The sequence below is a fragment of the Bos grunniens genome, chromosome 18, assembly GCF_055505025.1.
Source record: "Bos grunniens cultivar Pamir isolate PY7600 chromosome 18, Bosgru_T2T1.0, whole genome shotgun sequence".
Classification (NCBI taxonomy): domain Eukaryota; kingdom Metazoa; phylum Chordata; class Mammalia; order Artiodactyla; family Bovidae; genus Bos; species Bos grunniens.
This window is the reverse complement of record NC_141182.1, coordinates 24,312,226-24,330,548: the sequence shown is the minus strand read 5'-3', so window position 1 is coordinate 24,330,548 and position 18,323 is coordinate 24,312,226. Positions and strand designations below refer to the sequence as shown.

At 38.5% G+C, this 18,323-nt stretch overlaps 1 protein-coding gene across 1 annotated transcript; it reads right to left on the bottom strand.

Annotated features, from left to right (window-relative positions):
• Positions 1 to 221: 221 nt before the first annotated feature.
• Positions 222 to 18,196, bottom strand: NUDT21 (nudix hydrolase 21). Its single transcript, XM_086350745.1, has 7 exons — positions 17,950 to 18,196; positions 12,687 to 12,887; positions 11,753 to 11,816; positions 7,508 to 7,597; positions 5,945 to 6,020; positions 5,135 to 5,249; positions 222 to 3,875 (listed from the first exon to the last, which is right to left on the bottom strand). Exons 1-7 carry the CDS (start codon positions 18,063 to 18,065, stop codon positions 3,854 to 3,856), a joined length of 684 nt encoding a protein of 227 aa, XP_086206871.1. The 5' UTR covers positions 18,066 to 18,196; the 3' UTR covers positions 222 to 3,853.
• Between the last annotated feature and the right edge of the window lie 127 nt (positions 18,197 to 18,323).

Here is an 18,323-nt window from a genome sequence, read left to right as displayed (position 1 = left end):
CACCTCACAGGAAACTGAATCTGCCTAAGACCACTGCCAACACACAAGGGAGGAATGTGAGCGGAGGGCAACACAGACGTCCCAGGTCTCCAGGTCCCTGCTGTTACGCAAGTTGTCTCTTACCTAATGTAATGGCCCCTGGCCAATGATACTGAAAAAGAATCACGCAGGATTTCTCATGGCACACTATGGTTAGTAGCCACACACAAAAGTCAGAGTCATTCTGTTTTAATTTTTTTATTGAAATGACAATAAAATAAAATAAAATAAGAACAGTGAACATTTTAATCAAACTTTAACTTTACAATTATAAAAATATAACCAAAACTTCAGTTTCTTTTATACATTTTTCTATAAACCTAACGCCAGAATAATTCTCAAAGCCAAACTATAAATGATTCTTGTACACTATGATGTGAACACAGCAACCAAAGTTTAAGTTTTTAAAGCACTGATCTTTCCCTTAACAGAACATGATACATTTTCCCAACTTAACTCTAGTCTCACAATACAATCCAACACTAAAATACAATTACATCTTAACTGGCTTAATCTAGACTTAGGTTTTAGTTTTCTTTTTCCCCAAAACAAGCTAGATAAATACAATACAAGCTAATATTAAAGTGTGTTTTATGGCTCAAGTCAAATTATAGTATTATGCTTTGCATTATGTATTTAACAAAAGCAAATAGCTTCAAATGAGTCCAGTTTAACCCAAATAATGAGTGATGTAAAACATGTGGAGTAATTATGGGAAGCCGAACCTTACACTTATAAAAGCTGACCCATATCAAAGTCAAAGCCCACTAAGCCTCTTCTGGCAAATGCAATATGCAAAATCTCACGCTCTCAGAAGTGGTCTTACTGAGGGGCATAAACTGTTCCAAACACTATGAATGAGTGAAAACATCAAGTTTGAGGAACTCCAAGGAGGAAAAGGTACTCCAAGCATTTCATCTCAAGTGACTAAGCAGGTACTTTAAAGAAGAGGCATTAAAAAACTGAAAGCATAAGAGTCACACTATTTAAGGGAATTTTAAGTGAATGACTAGCTGGTTTGCTGAATCTGAGCAACTCCACCTCTCACTTCTGACTAAACATATAAGAAAACAGACTGACTAGTTTGGTTATGTTTGATCCAAATAAAATACTAATTCAACAAAACCCTTAAACATAAAAAAGGAATTACTGCAACACAAAATGCTGTAATAATTACAAGGGAAGACAACAATAAAAAGTAAAAAAATCTTTTAACTGTTGTCAAAAGATGGATTCAAACACAGAACTGTCATTATGCTATTTTAAGTATCATCCACTTATTAAAAAAACCATAAGTCTTCATCACATAGAAAAAAACACAAATTTCGCTTTTCTTCAAAGGGATGTCAATCCTAAATATGATTTATAACATTTGAGTAAAACTTTATTTTTTTCCCCTCAATCTATTGAATACTTTCCAATGCCATTTAGTAGTTTTATATAGGATATGCACTACTTACTCAGGGAAAAGATCATGACATATATTGTAATTATACAATGCAAAAGAAGGCTTTCATTTACAAACAAACCTGGAAAACAAGGCATTCAAACATATAAGTCATTTAAAACTAGTCAGTATTGATTATGTAAAGAATTGGAATGAACATTTTAAGACTGTTAGTTCTTGAAGAAATGATAAGAACTTACATATCAAAGTGTTAATTAAACAGTACCCTGTACCCTCTTTCTAATGGACTACATCAAATTTGAACTTCCCCAGTTCTATTTTCATCAGGAAACCTAACGAGAGCACTGGGATACAACTATAACAAGTTCAAAAACAAGTTTTAAAATGTGTTTGAATTATGAATTTTAACTCAAAATCAGATCTTATATATTCCAGGTTAGTAACTCCAGCTTACCATTTTTCTCACGTAAGCCCCAAAGTATGGATGACTCAAGCACTTATATTACTGGAAGTAATGATCAAGAAAGGATTTCTAGGTCAAAGCTTGAGTTACAAAAGAACATGAGTGGCCTCGAATCGGATGACATTTCAACTCTAACACTCCTTACTGACAACACTTCAAATCACACCACAAAAAAGTCTGCCTCTCTTCACCTTCCCCAAAGGGCATGAGCTAACACACCTCAAAGTGGTCACCATAGCTTTCCAATTGGAGGCCAGAAATTTGGAGGCCAAAAAATTATGGAAGGTAGGCTGGAGACTGAGCCATGTCCATCTCTGCCTTCCCCAATCTTGTAGGATGCATCAGTGAGCTCAACAGTAAAATTACAGTTAGCTAGAAACATGTGAATGTGAAGCAGAACAGCAGAACTGTTACACTTGAAGGAGGGGGACTATCCATAGAAACAGGCTCTTTCAAAGGCGATCCCTGGTCATTTTTGGTCCGGGAGACAGATGCTCACCTATTAGTAGGCACAGTTATAGCCACTATTAGATTCACAACCGTGTGAAGGTTTCTTAGGACCTCACCTAGTTGAATGTTTAAAATTGCTCAGTTGCTCTCGGTCTAAATAGGAAGCCTATTTTCTCAAGCCTAAATAGGAAGAATATACGATGTATCTTTCACGTCACCCAATATTTAGGAGACTAGCTCTGTCATCAGTACCATAAAGATGCACAACTAACCAAAAGTTCATTTCTATCTATGAAAAACATAACTAGCAATCTATTTTAGTAGCTGCATCTTATAAGACTTCCTTTACATTAAACCTACAATCAACCGTTTATAATAAGGCATACACAATGTACTATTAAGAAATAACAAGGCCAATTCTTTTGCCTTAAGAATTTTTTTTATTCCCTCAAATTTGATCCTAATTTAACTGTGCTTTTAGGATTCTTAAATTTGGTATTTTTCTCTTAGGCTGACAAAATCTAATTCTGATTATTCCAAAATATTTTTGAAAAGGCTTTATGTCACTTTTTAAAACCAAACTTTCATCTCATTGGCTATAACTCCACATTAATTGAAATAACAAACTTTATAATCCAAGAGTTCAAAACCTAACAGACCCACTTTTAGAAACTTCCTTCACAGATCACCATTTCACCACAGCCATAAAAATAATTAAGACACATAATTTCACAAGAGCACAGATAATGAATACTTCCCTTATTGGGGGGGGGGTGTTTAATTGAGCCCTGGACCTCTTTTTATACCAACTCCCAGGTCAATCTTAACAGTTTCCTGTATGGTTAACGTCTGTTGCTTGTGAAATAAGGTCTAGCTACGCTGGTACAAAATGTACTCATCAATAATACACTTGGAGTTCTGCTGTGATATAACTCGTAGAGAGTGTAAAATTGGTATAGCAGTTGCACCTTGGATTCAATCAAACAAATGCAGTTCCCCAAAGTAACAGACAATCCTCATCACAAAAATCTACAACATGGTCTTGGGAGTATACCCCCAAGAATGGTATCAGAGCAAAGAGTCCCACTTAAGCCTTCGCTTAAGGCTTGACTGACCTTAATCAGCCATTATATCTTAACATTCACCTGTCTAGTTGGGGAAAAGGAATCCTCACCTGTAAGAATTTTACAAGTTTAATGTGAAATTAAAAAACAAAACAATAACAAAAAAACAAATAGAAAGAAGTCCACTTTCTTTAATGTTGTACAAAAAATATTTGTGTAGAACCAAAAGTAAACTAAACAATATCACATTTGTTTACAGCACAATCTAGCTTTTCATATTAACTTTACTATTCAGACAATAGAAAGTAGGTGCTAATTTCAGGACTGGGAAAGAGATAACATCAAAAAAACTTCAGGGACGTTTATTCTACACTGTGTATAGCTGTGCTCACAGAGACGGCTTCTCTTACTTCTCTGCTGTGCAGCAACTCAGTTGTATATAAAATTGAACCTGAATTTTAAAAAGAACAATATCTTTATTAAAAACAATATTATTTACATTTTTTCTACATTAGATAAATTTATCTGGACATTTAAACTCTCCCTTGATATTTTGGGCATTTTCTACATAGACACCCTTTTCTTCCACTTGTCATATCTTACATTCAATGCTGCTGAATACTTATAACTTAAAAAAATTCTAATAGTGTAAGTTTGATTATCCACTTTCCTTGAAGTAAACATTTTTATACCTCATTGTATTCTGACCACCCAGCACAATTACTGTTACCTTACAGTGTTTAAATAAATGAGTAACATGACTCTTTTTTCATATCCCATACTTCAATGTATAACCCATCAACAGACCAAAGCACAGGAACAAAAGATGAAGTCTGACTTCAGTGCCAGAACAGAAAGACCAATTTCACACTTAACACGCTTTCACAGAAGGCCAAGATCACAACTGAAATTGTTTTTAAAGTAACATTTGTTAAGCATTTACCAGGTGCCTGGCATTATTCTGAGCACTTTATTATATGTTATTTCACCTAGTCCTTATAAATCTTTGAAGCTGGGTCTACCACCCCCTTTACAGGTGAAGAAATAGGTATAATAATTTGTTAGAGACCACACTGCCCGGAAGCAATGATAGTGGAATTCAAATCCACACACAGACTGTAGAATCCATATTATTAACCACTATGTTATTCTGTGAGTCCTATCTGTTACTGACAAGGACCTCAACCAGCATAAGTCAATTTAAAAAACAAAACAACACACATTTCTCATCACTCCATCTGCCTTAAAAAAATAAATAAATAAATAAATAAACTCCATGTAAAAATTCAGGACTCAATCCTACATGCCCCAACTTGAACCTGAATAGATTTCCCAATGAGTAATGAGAATACTCATTACGACAAGAGATTCAATTCTCCACAGTTTCATATACATAACTCCCATCACATTTATTATACATTGTCGACTACGATTTTACCATCTCTTCTTTTATGATGATTTCAAACTTACCTGTAGAAAATACCAGATTTGGAAAAGAACAGAAGCACCAATACCAGAATGTCATGCTGCAACTTAAGGTCTGAGGACACAGTCATCTTTGGCTTAATCTACATAAGACCTAGGGATCCATCTACTGTCTTAGTGTCCTTGAAGACCAAAATTTATGAACTATCCCTCCTCAAGTGGCTTCAATTATTTTAAATCCGCCAGTTTAGATGAAGCAAACACAAAAAGCCCAACTTTCCATACCTGCTCAAAAGCTGGGGGAGACTAGAAATGATGGGTCCATATCCAGGTGCATTGTCATACAGTTCAAATAGCGGTGCAGCTACCAGCTTGTAATTTTTAGGGACTGCAAACAAGGCTAAAACAAAAACAGTGTTTACTGGCTAAAACAAAAACAGTGTTTATTGGCTAAAATAAAAACAGTATTCATTTTCTATACTTCCTTGTATAATCACTGCTTCTGCTTCACTAGTAATCACCAATTTTACATTTGAGAAACTTCTGAGGAAAAAAATAATTCTCATTAACACATTTTGATTGTGTCTTTTAAGAGAAGGTCAGTCACAGCTTTGAAATGGACTCTAAAGAAATCCATGCTGTTAACAACCAAGAGCACCTTATGAGTGCTGGCTCTGGGAGAAAGGAGAAGAGACTCTTGATATTCTAATTTATTTTGAATTCCATTTTAAAAGTACCAAAAATCAGAGTAATTAGTTGTTAATGTGCACAACAGAGCTAAAGACTCTATTATAAAAAAATCAATTCATCTGTCTCCTAAAATTTTATCACAATGTGAAATTAATACCAGCAGCTAAAGTTATTAAAAATACTATAACCTGATATTTTTGGCTCCAGTTATTTACTCTTCCCCGGTAACATAACTGGCATATCCAAGAAAAACTAGGTAATTGTGGATAAAAATGGTATGTGTTTTTAGTTTTACAATAAATTCCCAAATTCAAGTAACTTGAGGAAAAACCACAAATAGAGGTATCCTTGAAATTACACTATAGAAGTTTTTAGATGGCTGCCTTCAAAAACAAAGTAACTTACCTTTCTCTTGAAGCTGAACCAGAAACAACTTCTTATGTTCCTTAGGTTTTGTAATATGTGCAGGAATATATGGATACTAAAATAATAAGAGAATAATTTGTAGTTGCCAAGCCATCCCTGACACCTCCCATGCCTCCACTGACCAACTTCTCCCATTTCAGACTTTAAGCTCAAGTATCAGGCCTGAAGACCAACTTCTTTATAACCCCAATAGAATTTGAACGTGTACACCATGGCTTCATCTATTTATTACGTGTTTATCCCCTAATACAGTGTAAACTCCCTGAAGAAGAACCCTTTCTAGTTTTCCCTTTACCTAACAGATCTGGTACCTAACAGATGAACTAATAAATATATGCTTTAATAAATATAAAATATCAAGCAGTAAATGATTCAGTCACAGAAACAATTATAGGTTGACAAGTTTAAACACAATGAAGTCTGACATAAATAATTATAATAAAAGTTGTCTTTTAAAAACATATCATTACAAATTTAAATTTGCTAGAATCCTGATGCAGACCATGTTTACTAAATAAAAAGTTTAAATACAATAAGGTGCTCGACAGGAAATTTCTCCCCACAATTGCCACACACCCCACATGTGACAATGCTGCAAGAACACTGGATGAGCGGTCTCTGTCAGCTGAACAAAGTCAAATTGTTTGTGAAAATGGAGAAAATATTTTGAAGAATGCAAAGGAAAAAGAGAAGTACAGAGGGAAGGTTGCTACCTGAGAATGAAGAATTTTACACAAAGAATTCTAAAAGCCTAAGATAAGCTTTCTTCTGCTGCTGCTGTGCACACATAATGAAACCTCTCCTGCATCTCCCCATAATATATTCAGAGAAGCCTACTTTCCTTTTTGAAGTATTTGAGGGCAGGGGAATTTAAAAAGTGCTAAAAACAGGCATAATGGGAAAGGAGGATAAAAACAGAGGCTGCCTAAAGGAGGTTATCAGCATTCCCATTTCTGTAAGAAACTTGTGCAGAGACTAAGTATCCTTCCCAGAATGATACAGTTAAGCAATGATGCCAGGATTCAGTTGAGTCTGTCCAACTCTTACCTAACTGGAAAAGCCTATTCCCACTGTGCCATCCCAATGGGACCTAAACAGTCCTCCGACTACAGTAATCCCTAGGGTATAATGAATCAAGACAGCTAGCTGTCTCAGGCTTTGGAGGTACCATACATGATCATGAAAACCATGCACACTGGCATCAGAGAGATCCAATGAGGAGAGCGTGCTTCAAAACAACAAAAGGGTGGACAGCAGGGATGGAGCAGTCAAAAGGAATAGGACTGCTGAAGTATGACCATGAGCTAATTGGTGGGGGTGAGTGACAGCTAATGGGATTTGTTCACTTTTACTATGCTATTTTGGTACATATTTGAAATTTTCCTTTAAAAGAAAAAATGCTTGGCTTTTATTTTTTAATTTAAATTAATGAGAGAAAAAAGGAAATCTCAAGTCAAATTCTCTTACAAACTTTCTAAATGGCTAGAATTAAATCAGTTTCCTACTTCCCCAAATGTCCAGCAAATATAACTGAACACTGACCTGAGGAGGCTCAAAATTTGGTCTCCACCAGTTGCCAATGCAGTCATCGATAACCCAGTCTTGCAGGACTCCATCTTGACGACCCAATATCTGTCAAAAAGAAATGTCAGAGCCGGTAAACTAAATATACATACCAATGAATATCCTTCTTCAGTGAAGAAGGTATTTTTCACAGCACTCCTAATAGAGATGAATAGCTAATATGCTCCCATATAAATTTCCTTTCTACAATTTATCTGTGTCATTCTGCCCAAGACATAAACTATTAGTTCAAAACTGGCAAGCTAGCATCAACATAATGATGGAGGACCAACCCATCTGTTCTATGCCTTGGCACTGAAAATCAAAGATTAACTACCTATATCAACCAACGGCATAGAACAGTTTTCTAGAATCAACTATAGCTTTTTTAAACCACCCACCTAACCAAGCTATAGAAATAAGTATGCAAAATTCAGTTTTCATTTCCATAAATCTGTATAAGATTAAACGTAACTTAATCAGAGTTATGCTCTACACATTTTAATTGGCCAAAAATGGTTTTACAAAGTTCATGATGAGAAAAAGCAGTTAACTGTCCCATTTTACCATTCCCACTGGCTACAACTTTCAACTCTTAGCCATTTCCCCCCCTGATATTTGCCTCGTTTTTAAAAGCATTCTTCTTGTTTTTAAATAAGCTGTTTATCTCAGTTTTAGGTTTACAGAAAAGTTGAAGCCTAGAACTAAGGAAGCCCTAGAACTCCAGCTGTGAATCAGAGCTGAGAGCATCTACAGATTGAAGAGACTTCCCAAATGTCCCACAGCCAGTTTTCCTACTATTAATATCTTACATTAAGATAGCGTATTTGTCACAACCAAGGAACCAACACTGATAACCTTATTATTAACCGAAGTGCATATTTTCATCAGATAACCTTCATTTTTACCTAATGTCTTTTTTTCAGTTCCAGAATCCCACCCAGGATATTACACTATATTTGCATTTCTCCTCAGGCTTCTCTAAGACTGACAGTTTCTCAGACTTTCCTTATTTTTGATAACCTTCACAGTTTCGAGGAGTAGGAGTTAGGTATTTTGTTTTCTAGAATGCCCCCTATTAGACCGAGATTTCAGATTTCAGGGAATTGGGGAAGGAAAATCACAGAGGTAAAGTTTCATTCTCATCACATCATTGCAAGGGGGTACATTCCATTAACATGATTTATCATTGATATTAAATATTAACCTTGATCACCTGGCTGAGGTAGTATCTGTCAAGCTCTCTACTATACTTTTTAATAGTTACATTTTTAATATTCTTTTATGACCATTTCTTGATTGCTTTTCATTTTTAAAAACCTTTAAAAAAATTTAACACCCTCTACTGTGGAACAAGAATTTAGATCTTAAAACCATATTCCTCACTCATACTTTCTCTTCTACCATGCTCCCATTGTCGGTATTTAAATCAACATTCAGTATTTAATATGACTTGGTGAATCAGCAGAGCATTTATTAAACTATAATTACACACCCCTATTTGAACAACTATCCTTTCCTTCAGAGACAATACTCATTTCATTCACTATCACTAATTCATTCCCCACATTCTCCACAAGTTTAAATTTCTTCTCAATTCAAATATTATTCTATTTTCCTAAGAGACATTTTTCTATCATCCTGCTTCAATCTGTAGTTGCTCTCAGCCCTGATTCACAGCTGGAATTCTAGGGCTTCCCTTGTTTTCTCTCCTGTGTTATTAGATCCTCTCTATATTCTTAACCCTGTCCCTTCTTTCTTTCTTCATTCTTTCATTTAGTGGTGAATATCCTCCATCCACTAGCTTCCTAAAAAAAGGTATAAAAGACATCACCTTTATAGAAACTCTGCTGGGCTGGAAATAACTTTATCTGCACACTTGACTTATAGTTTGATTAGATAAAAAAGTCTCAGATGGACACTACGTACTTTCAGATTTATGAAGGTATGCTCCATGACTTAACTTCTGGTATTGTTTCTGGGAGGCTGATGCCATTTCTGACTTTAATGTTTTTGCATTTAACCCAGGTCTACCCATTCCTTGTCCCCAACTTTGGAAACTTTCAGGATTTTTCTCTTTACCCTTTTTCTAGAGAGAAGGCCAGTAGGTCTTTTCAATCTGAAAACTAATGATTAGGTTTGGGAAACTTTCTTGAATTATTGTTTTGCTAATTCCTTTTCCTCTGTTTTATTTATCCAGGTTAGATTTTATTTTTTAATTGAATTATAGTTGCTTAACAATGTTTCAGGTGTACAGCAACATGATTCAGTTATACATATACATATATATATAGCCTTTTTCAGATTCTTTTCCATTATAGGTTATTACAAGATACTGAATATAGCTTTCTGTGCTATACAGTAGGTCCTTATTGTTTCTACAGTTTATACTGATCCTTTTCTCTTACCTATGTTCTTTTTGTTCTACTTTCTGAGAGATTTCAACTCAATTTTTTAACTTATTACTCAATTTTTAATTCTGCCTTTAAAAAAAAATTACTCATGAGTCCTTTTTTGTTGGCTATATAGTCTTTTCTAATGGCACACTGTTCTACAGATACAATGTCTCCTTTTATCATATCAATAATACTAATTATAATTCTACTGATAACTGAATTTTCTGTTTCTGCTAAGTTCCCTTTGCTTCTTTTGCTCTTTCCTGTTTAGAAGTTTCCCCAAAAGCCTGGTGATACTGGATACCTGCTCGCAATTAAGGGTAAAATAAGCTGCCTAACTGACAACTCTGTGTACATGAGTGACAAGGCTACCCTAGTTCTTTGGGGAGATTCCCAAATATTATCTATCATCAAAGTATTCTTTGGAACTCTCCATTTTCTCCAGGGCGGTGGGGAAACCCTCTAATTTTCAACCTGGGGTATATAAACTAGCTGTTAACACTATCAGCCTAGTAGAAGTCTCACTATCCAGGCTGTAACTTCACTTATTCTCCCCACCTCCTTAACTTTTTCATTGCTTAGTGTTTTCCAATTCAATCTCTACCAAGAATTAATCAGCAGCAGTCTTTGCCTAAAAGTAAAGTAGGGAAGATGATCTAGGTACATCAATAATCCTATGCAGACTGCCAGTCAATTCAGCTTTCAGTCCATGCACACCCCCTCTTTCACAAGTACCCCCAATTCCTAAGCTTTTCTGATGTTCTAGAGTGCTGGGTCCTTGACTGCCCTTCTGGGAGACTGAGGTTTTGGCTAAGTCGATTATGATTCGCTCATCTGCCTTCTACCTTCAAACACTTTTTCCTTGTTACCGTCTCATTTTACAATCCATCAACCTACTGGACTTTTATCTTTCTAAAACCCCTTTAATGTTTTTTGGTGGAGTTATAAGAAAAAGCTTAGGTAAGCAGGTAGGTTCAATCTACCGTATATAAATGAAAGTTCAAACACAGCACAAAATTTAAGACTAACACTGCATTTTAGAAATACTAAAAAACAAGTCAAAGTGGAAGAAATACAGGTTTTAGTTTTGTCTCCTTTCTGTATTTGCCAAGGATTTTGCACAGAATATGTACTAGTTTTGTAACTAAGGGGGGTTGCATGCTAAGAAAGAAAACTATTTATTAATGAAACAGCCTACAATCTCAAAAACCTCCGGCATCTATATGCATCTAGCCCCAAGTCTTTAGAGACAGACATTAGAACAGCTTCTAAAAAGTAGCACAACCTGGGCAAAGCCTAAAAGGTATGTGCAAAAATGAAAATAGGTATGTAACAGGAATCATTCTCCTGTCAAAATTCCAACACCTACTCTGGAATAAAATTACCTGCATTCAAATCTCCAACTTCACCACACACTAGCTGTAAAATATCAAGGAAGCTACTTGCACTTTCTGTGCCCTAATTTATCAGTAAAACAGGATTAACAGCACCCACTTCCTAATGCTATTATGATGTTTAAACAAATTATTGCATGTAAAGCACTTAGAACACTGCTTAGCAATCAATACTCAGTAAATGTTGTTTTATTAACCATTATTGCTACATCAACTATTTCAATGGAAAATAATGCTATGACAAAGTATAAGTTCAACTTACAGAAAATAAACATTGTACTAACACTCTAAGATTTATGTTTTATTTACAGAAAACTAAATATTTAAAATAAACTCATCCTTTTCAAGGCATAAAAAAATCTGACTATGCATTAAGTTGACGGTATTTAGATGAGCATTAATGAAATCATCAAAGTGGTTAAACAGAAAAATACCTCTGTCATTAAGCGTTTTAGTCCTTCAACTTCATCTTCTCCTGGATTAAGCTCACCACCAGGTCTGTATAAAGGTTAAAATTTCAGCTTTCAACTTGTATTAACAATTTTGGTTAACAGGAAAAACACAATAATTACTACTTCTATCAAGTAACTTCGTAACACATTTCGGTGTCACGTAAGGCAATTAAAGCAAACAAATGTCAAATGGAGGGGGAAGAATGTGCTAGAAAACGGAATTCATGTCCATTCACGAGATTCACAGTACACAAACCCTAGTCTTAAAATATGTACCACAACATAAACATCACATAGTTGCTGGAAACCAGTACATCCCGATTTTTTCTCTCTGGAAGTTATCTAGTGATAATGGAGTCTAGAAATGCTGAGAGAGCAGTGGACCCACATTCTCTAGATCTGAAGAATGCAGCATTTTTTAAGAATTCCAAACTAAGTATATGAGAACACTCTTTTTGGTATAATCTAGTCAAACAGTTGTGGACTAAACATACTGAGAGATTTATAAACTTAAATGAGAAAACTAAATAATCATCTATAAAAATGTAAAGCATTTTAAGAATAGGAAACACTATTGATCCTAAGCAAGAAATAAAATCAGTTGTTCTCAGTAATGCTACAAAGACATCTAGAAATTGAACTTGGACTCGTTTGTTTCATAGGGCTTGTCTCAAGCTCAGTCATTAGCATCAACAATACACAGAAACATGAAGATTTCTAGTTAGGCCATTCTAGTTAGACCATAGTTCATAAATGAACACTGCAATGGAGGAAAAAAAATGCTTTTGAGTTTCTCTTCCAAGACTCCAATAACAGCCGTGTTTGTTGAGACAAATGACTAAAAGCTAAAGCTGTATTTTAAAGCTGCATAAAACAGCCATCTTATTCAAAGTTGTTCATTTCCAATGACACTTACAATTTGAAGAACGTTGTTCCCAGCTGTAGCAGTAACACATGGGGTAGCCGGTGCTCATGGACAATCAAAACCCCTTCTACAGTCCTCCTCATGCCAATTTTATCAAATTCCTCCCTCATGCGCTGAAATCTGGCTGCAACAGAGCTGTCCTTCTCATAGAGGGGTTCTTTTGTACCAAAAGTGTAATTGGTAAGAGGGTACCTGTGATCCAAAGACAGATATCTGAGAACTGTAGACAATAAATTACTAGGACAGACACCAATCATAGAAAAGAAACCTTGGTAAAAAGTGTATATATATATTGCACTTAGAGACAAAGAATTTGAAAAAAGTTAAACAACTAGTTAATAAGACAGCAGAGAAGGAAATGGCAACCCACTCGTGTTCTTGCCTGGAGAATCCCAGGGACGGGGGAGCCTGGTGGGCTGCCGTCTCTGGGGTCACAGAGAGTCGGTCACGACTGAAGTGACTTAGCAGCAGCAGCAGCAGAGATTAGAATCTAGCTCTCTGGACTCTAAAGCCAGAGTTTTCATTAGCTCAATGCTGTTACTTCCTACTTGAACTCTCAAGTATAGATGAAGGGAAGTGAAGTTTCGTCCGACTCTTTGCGACCCTGTAGACTGTAGCCTACCAGGCTCCTCTGTCCATGGGATTTCCAGGCAGTAGTACTGGAGTGGATTGCCATTTCCTTCTCCAGGGGATCTTTCCAACCCAGGGTTCAAACCCGGGTCTTCGACATTGTAGACAGATGCTTTACCGCTTGAGCCACCAGAGAAGTCGAGGTCAAGTATAGATGACAATATCCTTAAAGCTCTTAAATGCATAGAGGAGTGGCTATCTGAATAACTGGCTGCTGCTGCTAAGTCGCTTCAGTCGTGTCCAACTCTGTGTGACCCCATAGATGGCAGCCCACCAGGCTCCCCCATCCCTGGGATTCTCCAGGCAAGAACACTGGAGCGGGTTGCTATTTCCTTCTCCAATGCATGAAAGTGAAAAGTAAAATTGAAGTCGCTCAGTCGTGTCCGACTCTTCACGATCCCATGGACTGCAGCCCACTAGGCTCCTCCGTCCATGGGATTTTCCAAGCAAGAGTACTGGAGTGGGGTGCTATTGCCTTCTTCGAGAAACTGGCAATCCTCTGGTATTAGATGCTAACATTGTCAACCTGGCTAATGTGCCCTTGGGCTCCTCTACCAATCTAATCATAAATTCTATTAATTATGGGTGCTAATGCCTGATGTCTTTTTCTACAAACTGAGCCACCACTTTCCATCATCTCCTCATTTATTTTCTATTTGTCCCGTCAACTATTGTCAGAGTTTTCTGGTACCTTTCTTCAGATGAGCTTTTCTTTCCCTTATAAGATGTTGAGCCTTCTGCATTTCTTCTATTCAGTATCTTTATTCTTCCTTTCTCTTCATTTGAATCTTTTGCTGACTAGATGTAATTATAAACATTCTCTACTTCTTTAGCAAGAATTCAAAATACAACATATTGAAAAGTTTTCTTCTTGCCTAGTAAATATTTCTTCCTTAAAAATAGTTTAAAAACTCATTTCATCACAGGTACCACCTTGCAACCCTTTGATCGTAAGACTTACAGAAAGCAGCCTTTGATTATAAACCTTTGGGTAAGAATGCCTTGGCCACATTTGCCTGTCCCCAGCATATCTTGTCTACCAAAACACCTTGTGTTAGAAGTCAACAACTACCTAACTAATCCACTAAGCTATTCTTAGAAGGGGAACAAATCAAGGTTGCCAAAATGTAAAAAAAAAAAATTAATCCCAGAAGCCAAATTCCAGGCCTAAGTGAAGCAGCGCTAAAGTAACTAAAATAAACTATTTCCAAGGTGCTCTAAAGATTTTAGGACCTTCCCCAGTACACTCAATTCTAAATCTAACACCTTCATCATGAGTAGCAGCAACCCCACATAGCACTTTGTGCCCTGCAATTAAAAAAAAAAAAAAAAGCTTTGTATACATTAACATTCAGTTCTCATCACCTGAATTAGAATTAAAGATAGCTCTAATACATCTCGATTGCAAACCCAGCTCTCATATCAAAAGATGCCATTAAGATGAAATATAAGACTGTTCAGCTGTGAAGTCAGTGCCAGCCCAGACACATCTGTAGTACTCCCATCCTACTGTGAGCTTTGTAAAGCAGGGACTACACCTGACTTCCTCACCACTGTCTACGCAGCATTAATCCTAGTGCCTGCTACAAACTAAGCATTCATGCAATATTTCCTCATAAAATATACTGGAGGAGAGAGAACTTATTTTCAATTTAGGCCATTACTCAACCAGGTGAACTGAATTCACAACAATTCTTTCTGAATACTGTGATTATACAGGAGAGGCAAAGTACTGCGAATCCATTAACTCATAACTTTAATGGAGCAAAAATTGAAACATTTCCACCAAGTTAGTTCAGAGAAGGCAATGGCACCCCACTCCAGTACTCTTGCCTGGGAAATCCCATGGATGGAGGAGCCTGGAAGGCTGCAGTCCATGGGGTCTCTGAGGGTCGGACACGACTGAGCGACTTCACTTTCACTTTTCACTTTCATGCACTGGAGAAGGAAATAGCAACCCACTCCAGTGTTCTTGCCTGGAGAGTCCCAGGGACCGGGGAGCCTGGTGGGTTGCCGTCTACGGGGTCGCACAGAGTCAGATACGACTGAAGTGACTTAGCAGTAGCAGTAGCAGTTCGACATAATGGCTTGATGCAAAACGATCGAATAATCAAGGTAAAGTAAGGTAAAACTGTGAGCACTAACAATAGTAACCAATGAAAGTAATACAGAAGCTGTGCTTTCGCATTTAAAACAAAAACATTTAGCCTTTTCCGTTTCATGGGAATACTATGAGGATTTTTCTAAAGATGTGATGTGAAATTAAAATGCTATTATGTTAGTGTAATAGCTAGAGATATTAACTTGTATGTGTATGCTCAGTCGCTCAGTCATATCCAACTCTTTGCCACCCCATGGACCACAGCCCAACAGGCTCCCCTGTCCATGGGATTTTCAAGGCAAGAATACTGGAGGGGTTGCCACTTCCTCCTCCAGGTGATCTTCCTGACCCAGGGATCAAAATGGTGTCTCCTGTTCTGCCCTGGCTGGTGGATTCCCTACCGCTAGTGCCACCTGGGAAGTCTGTTAATATATATAGTATCTACTACTTGTATGAAGTTAAGTGAAGTCCCTTTGTCGTGTCCGACTCTTTGCCACCCCATGAACTGTAGCCTACCAGGCTCCTCTGTCCGTGGGATTCTCCGGGCAAGAATACGGAGTAGTTTGCCATATCCTTCTCCAGGGGATCTTCCCAACCCAAGGACTGAAACTAGTTCTCCCGCACTGCGGGAAGACTTTTACTGTTTGAGCCACTGCTGCTGCTGCTAAGGCGCTTCAGTCGTGTCCAACTCTGTGCGACCCAATAGACAGCAGCCCACCAGGCTCCCCCGTCCCTGGGATTCTCTAGGCAAGAACACTGGAGTAGGTTGCCATTTCCTTCTCCAATGCATGAAAGTGAAAAGTGAAAGTGAAGTCGCTCAGTCGTGTCCGACTCTTAGCGACCCCACGGACTGCAGCCTACCAGGCTCCTCCATCCATGGGATTTTCCAGGCAAGAGTACTGGAGTGGGGTGCCATCGCCTTCTCTGGTCTGAGCCACTAGGGAATTCCTATTACTTGTATGCTTGTATAGTTCCAGATTTCATAAACCCAACATTTTTATTACCTGAATTTCCATCACCTGTTCTGTCAAATAAAACAAAACCATCTTTTCAATTCAAATCCCTTTTGAGCAAATTTCATTTGTTTGAAGATAAAGTAGAGAAACACCTAATGTTCCCTACCAAAACACCAGTATCAGTAAATCCTTGCATCCTTTAAATACTGACCAACATAAACTGCTCATTTTCCTCCATTAGCTTGGCACCATGGTGCCTCTCAAACTCTCAGAAATGATTTTTTTTTTTTTTAAAAGAAAAAGCATACTGATAAATTTCTTGAGCAAGACATAGCCCAAATTTCAATTCCCTGCCACAGATTACTTCTGAGAGTGGCTTCGAAATGCAATGGCTTTAAGCGCTTAAACAATAAGATGTTAAAAGTAAAACGCAGCCCACAATGGGTTCTCTGGACTACATTTTGGTCCTCTCCAAGGACAGAAAAGGCTTCCCAGGTGGCTCAGTGGTAAAGAATCCGCCTGCCTGGCAAGAGACCCGGGTTCGATCCCTGGGTCGGGAAGATCCTCCGGAGAATTGCAACCCACTCTAGTATTCTGGCGTGGAAAATCCCATGGACAGAGGAGCCTGGACGTCTGCAGTCCCTGGGACGCCGAAGAGTCAGACACGTCTTAGAGCCTGAACTACCACCTCCAAGGTCTGAAAGCCCATCTACAGTGAAAGCCCCAGCCCCCTCCCAAGCTGGGGCCTCCTGGCAGCTCGGATGCTGTCGCTGCGGCGGCGAAAACATGTAACGGAACATGGGGGAAGTCAGACAGCCCTAAGCAGATGAATAAAAGTCAGACAGCCCTAAGCAGATAAATAAAATGTATTCAGGAGCCCACACTCAATAAAGCAACAGAGGAAAAGACTAAGCCTGCGCATTATAGCTAGATCTCGAAAGCTTACTATTAAAGCAAAGCCTAAACGGCAAAAACGATATACTACGTTATACTGCTGCTGCTGCGTGTCTGACTCTGTGCGACCCCATAGACGGCAGCCCACCAGGCTTCCCCATCCCTGGGATTCTCCAGGCAAGAATACTGGAGTGGCTTGCCATTTCCTTCTCCAGTGCATGAAAGTAAAAAGTGAAAGTGAAGTCGCTCAGTCATGTCCGACTCTTAGCGACCCCATGGACTACAGCCTACCAGGCTCCTCCATCCATGGATTTTCAGGCAAGAGTACTGGAGTGGGGTGCCATTGCCTTCTCCTACGTTATACTACTCACAACAAATAAAAACACACAAAATGCCATATACGCGCCGTTAAAGGATAAACACCACGGTTTGCGGCTGATTATCTCCACAGACGTGGGGAAAGAATGAGTTCAAAGCATTTTCTACATTGAATGCAGGGACATGGAAACAAGCCATCTTTCCAGGAAAGGGAAAACCCTCTCAAGTAGGGCTCTACTCTGTGGCGCTGGAAGGTGAGGAAGGGAAGGCCGCTCCAGAAGACTGGAGTCTTTAGGGGCGCTCACGACCAAGGGGATGCAGACAGAACCGCGCGCGAGGAACAGGCCGCACTTACAGGTTGATGGTGCGCTCCAGGGTGAGGGGCTTGGTCTGCTGGATATACTTGTTGCCGAACTGGGTGACTCCCCGGGGCCAGCCGGTCTGCGAGCGATTGGGCGGCACCACGGACATGCTGGAGAGCTCGGGCACTAGCAGCGAGCGGGAAACGGGAGGCAGGGAGACTTTCCCTGTGTGAGCAGCGGTTGTCTGCGTCCCAGTCAGCAGCCGCCGGCGGCCATTAACAAGGGAACGCCGAAAGAGGCATACGGACGCCGGAAGTGCACCCGGAGCCTCTGGCGGCAGGAAGTAGAAAGGCGGTGTCCTATCCCCGAACGATCCAATCACTGCTGGGATGTCTGCAGTATCTGGGGCTCCCATTGGTAAATCAGG

Bases quoted from the DNA above. Each gene is read 5' to 3' on its own strand.
- NUDT21 (XM_086350745.1), bottom strand. From the start codon at position 18,065: ATGTCCGTGGTGCCGCCCAATCGCTCGCAGACCGGCTGGCCCCGGGGA. The intron at 6,021-7,507 runs GTCAGTGTTCAG...TTATTATTTTAG, and splicing joins CAAATTTTGAGCCTCCTCAG to TATCCATATATTCCTGCACA. The intron at 5,250-5,944 runs GTAAGTTACTTT...TTTTTGTTTTAG, and splicing joins GGTTCAGCTTCAAGAGAAAG to CCTTGTTTGCAGTCCCTAAA.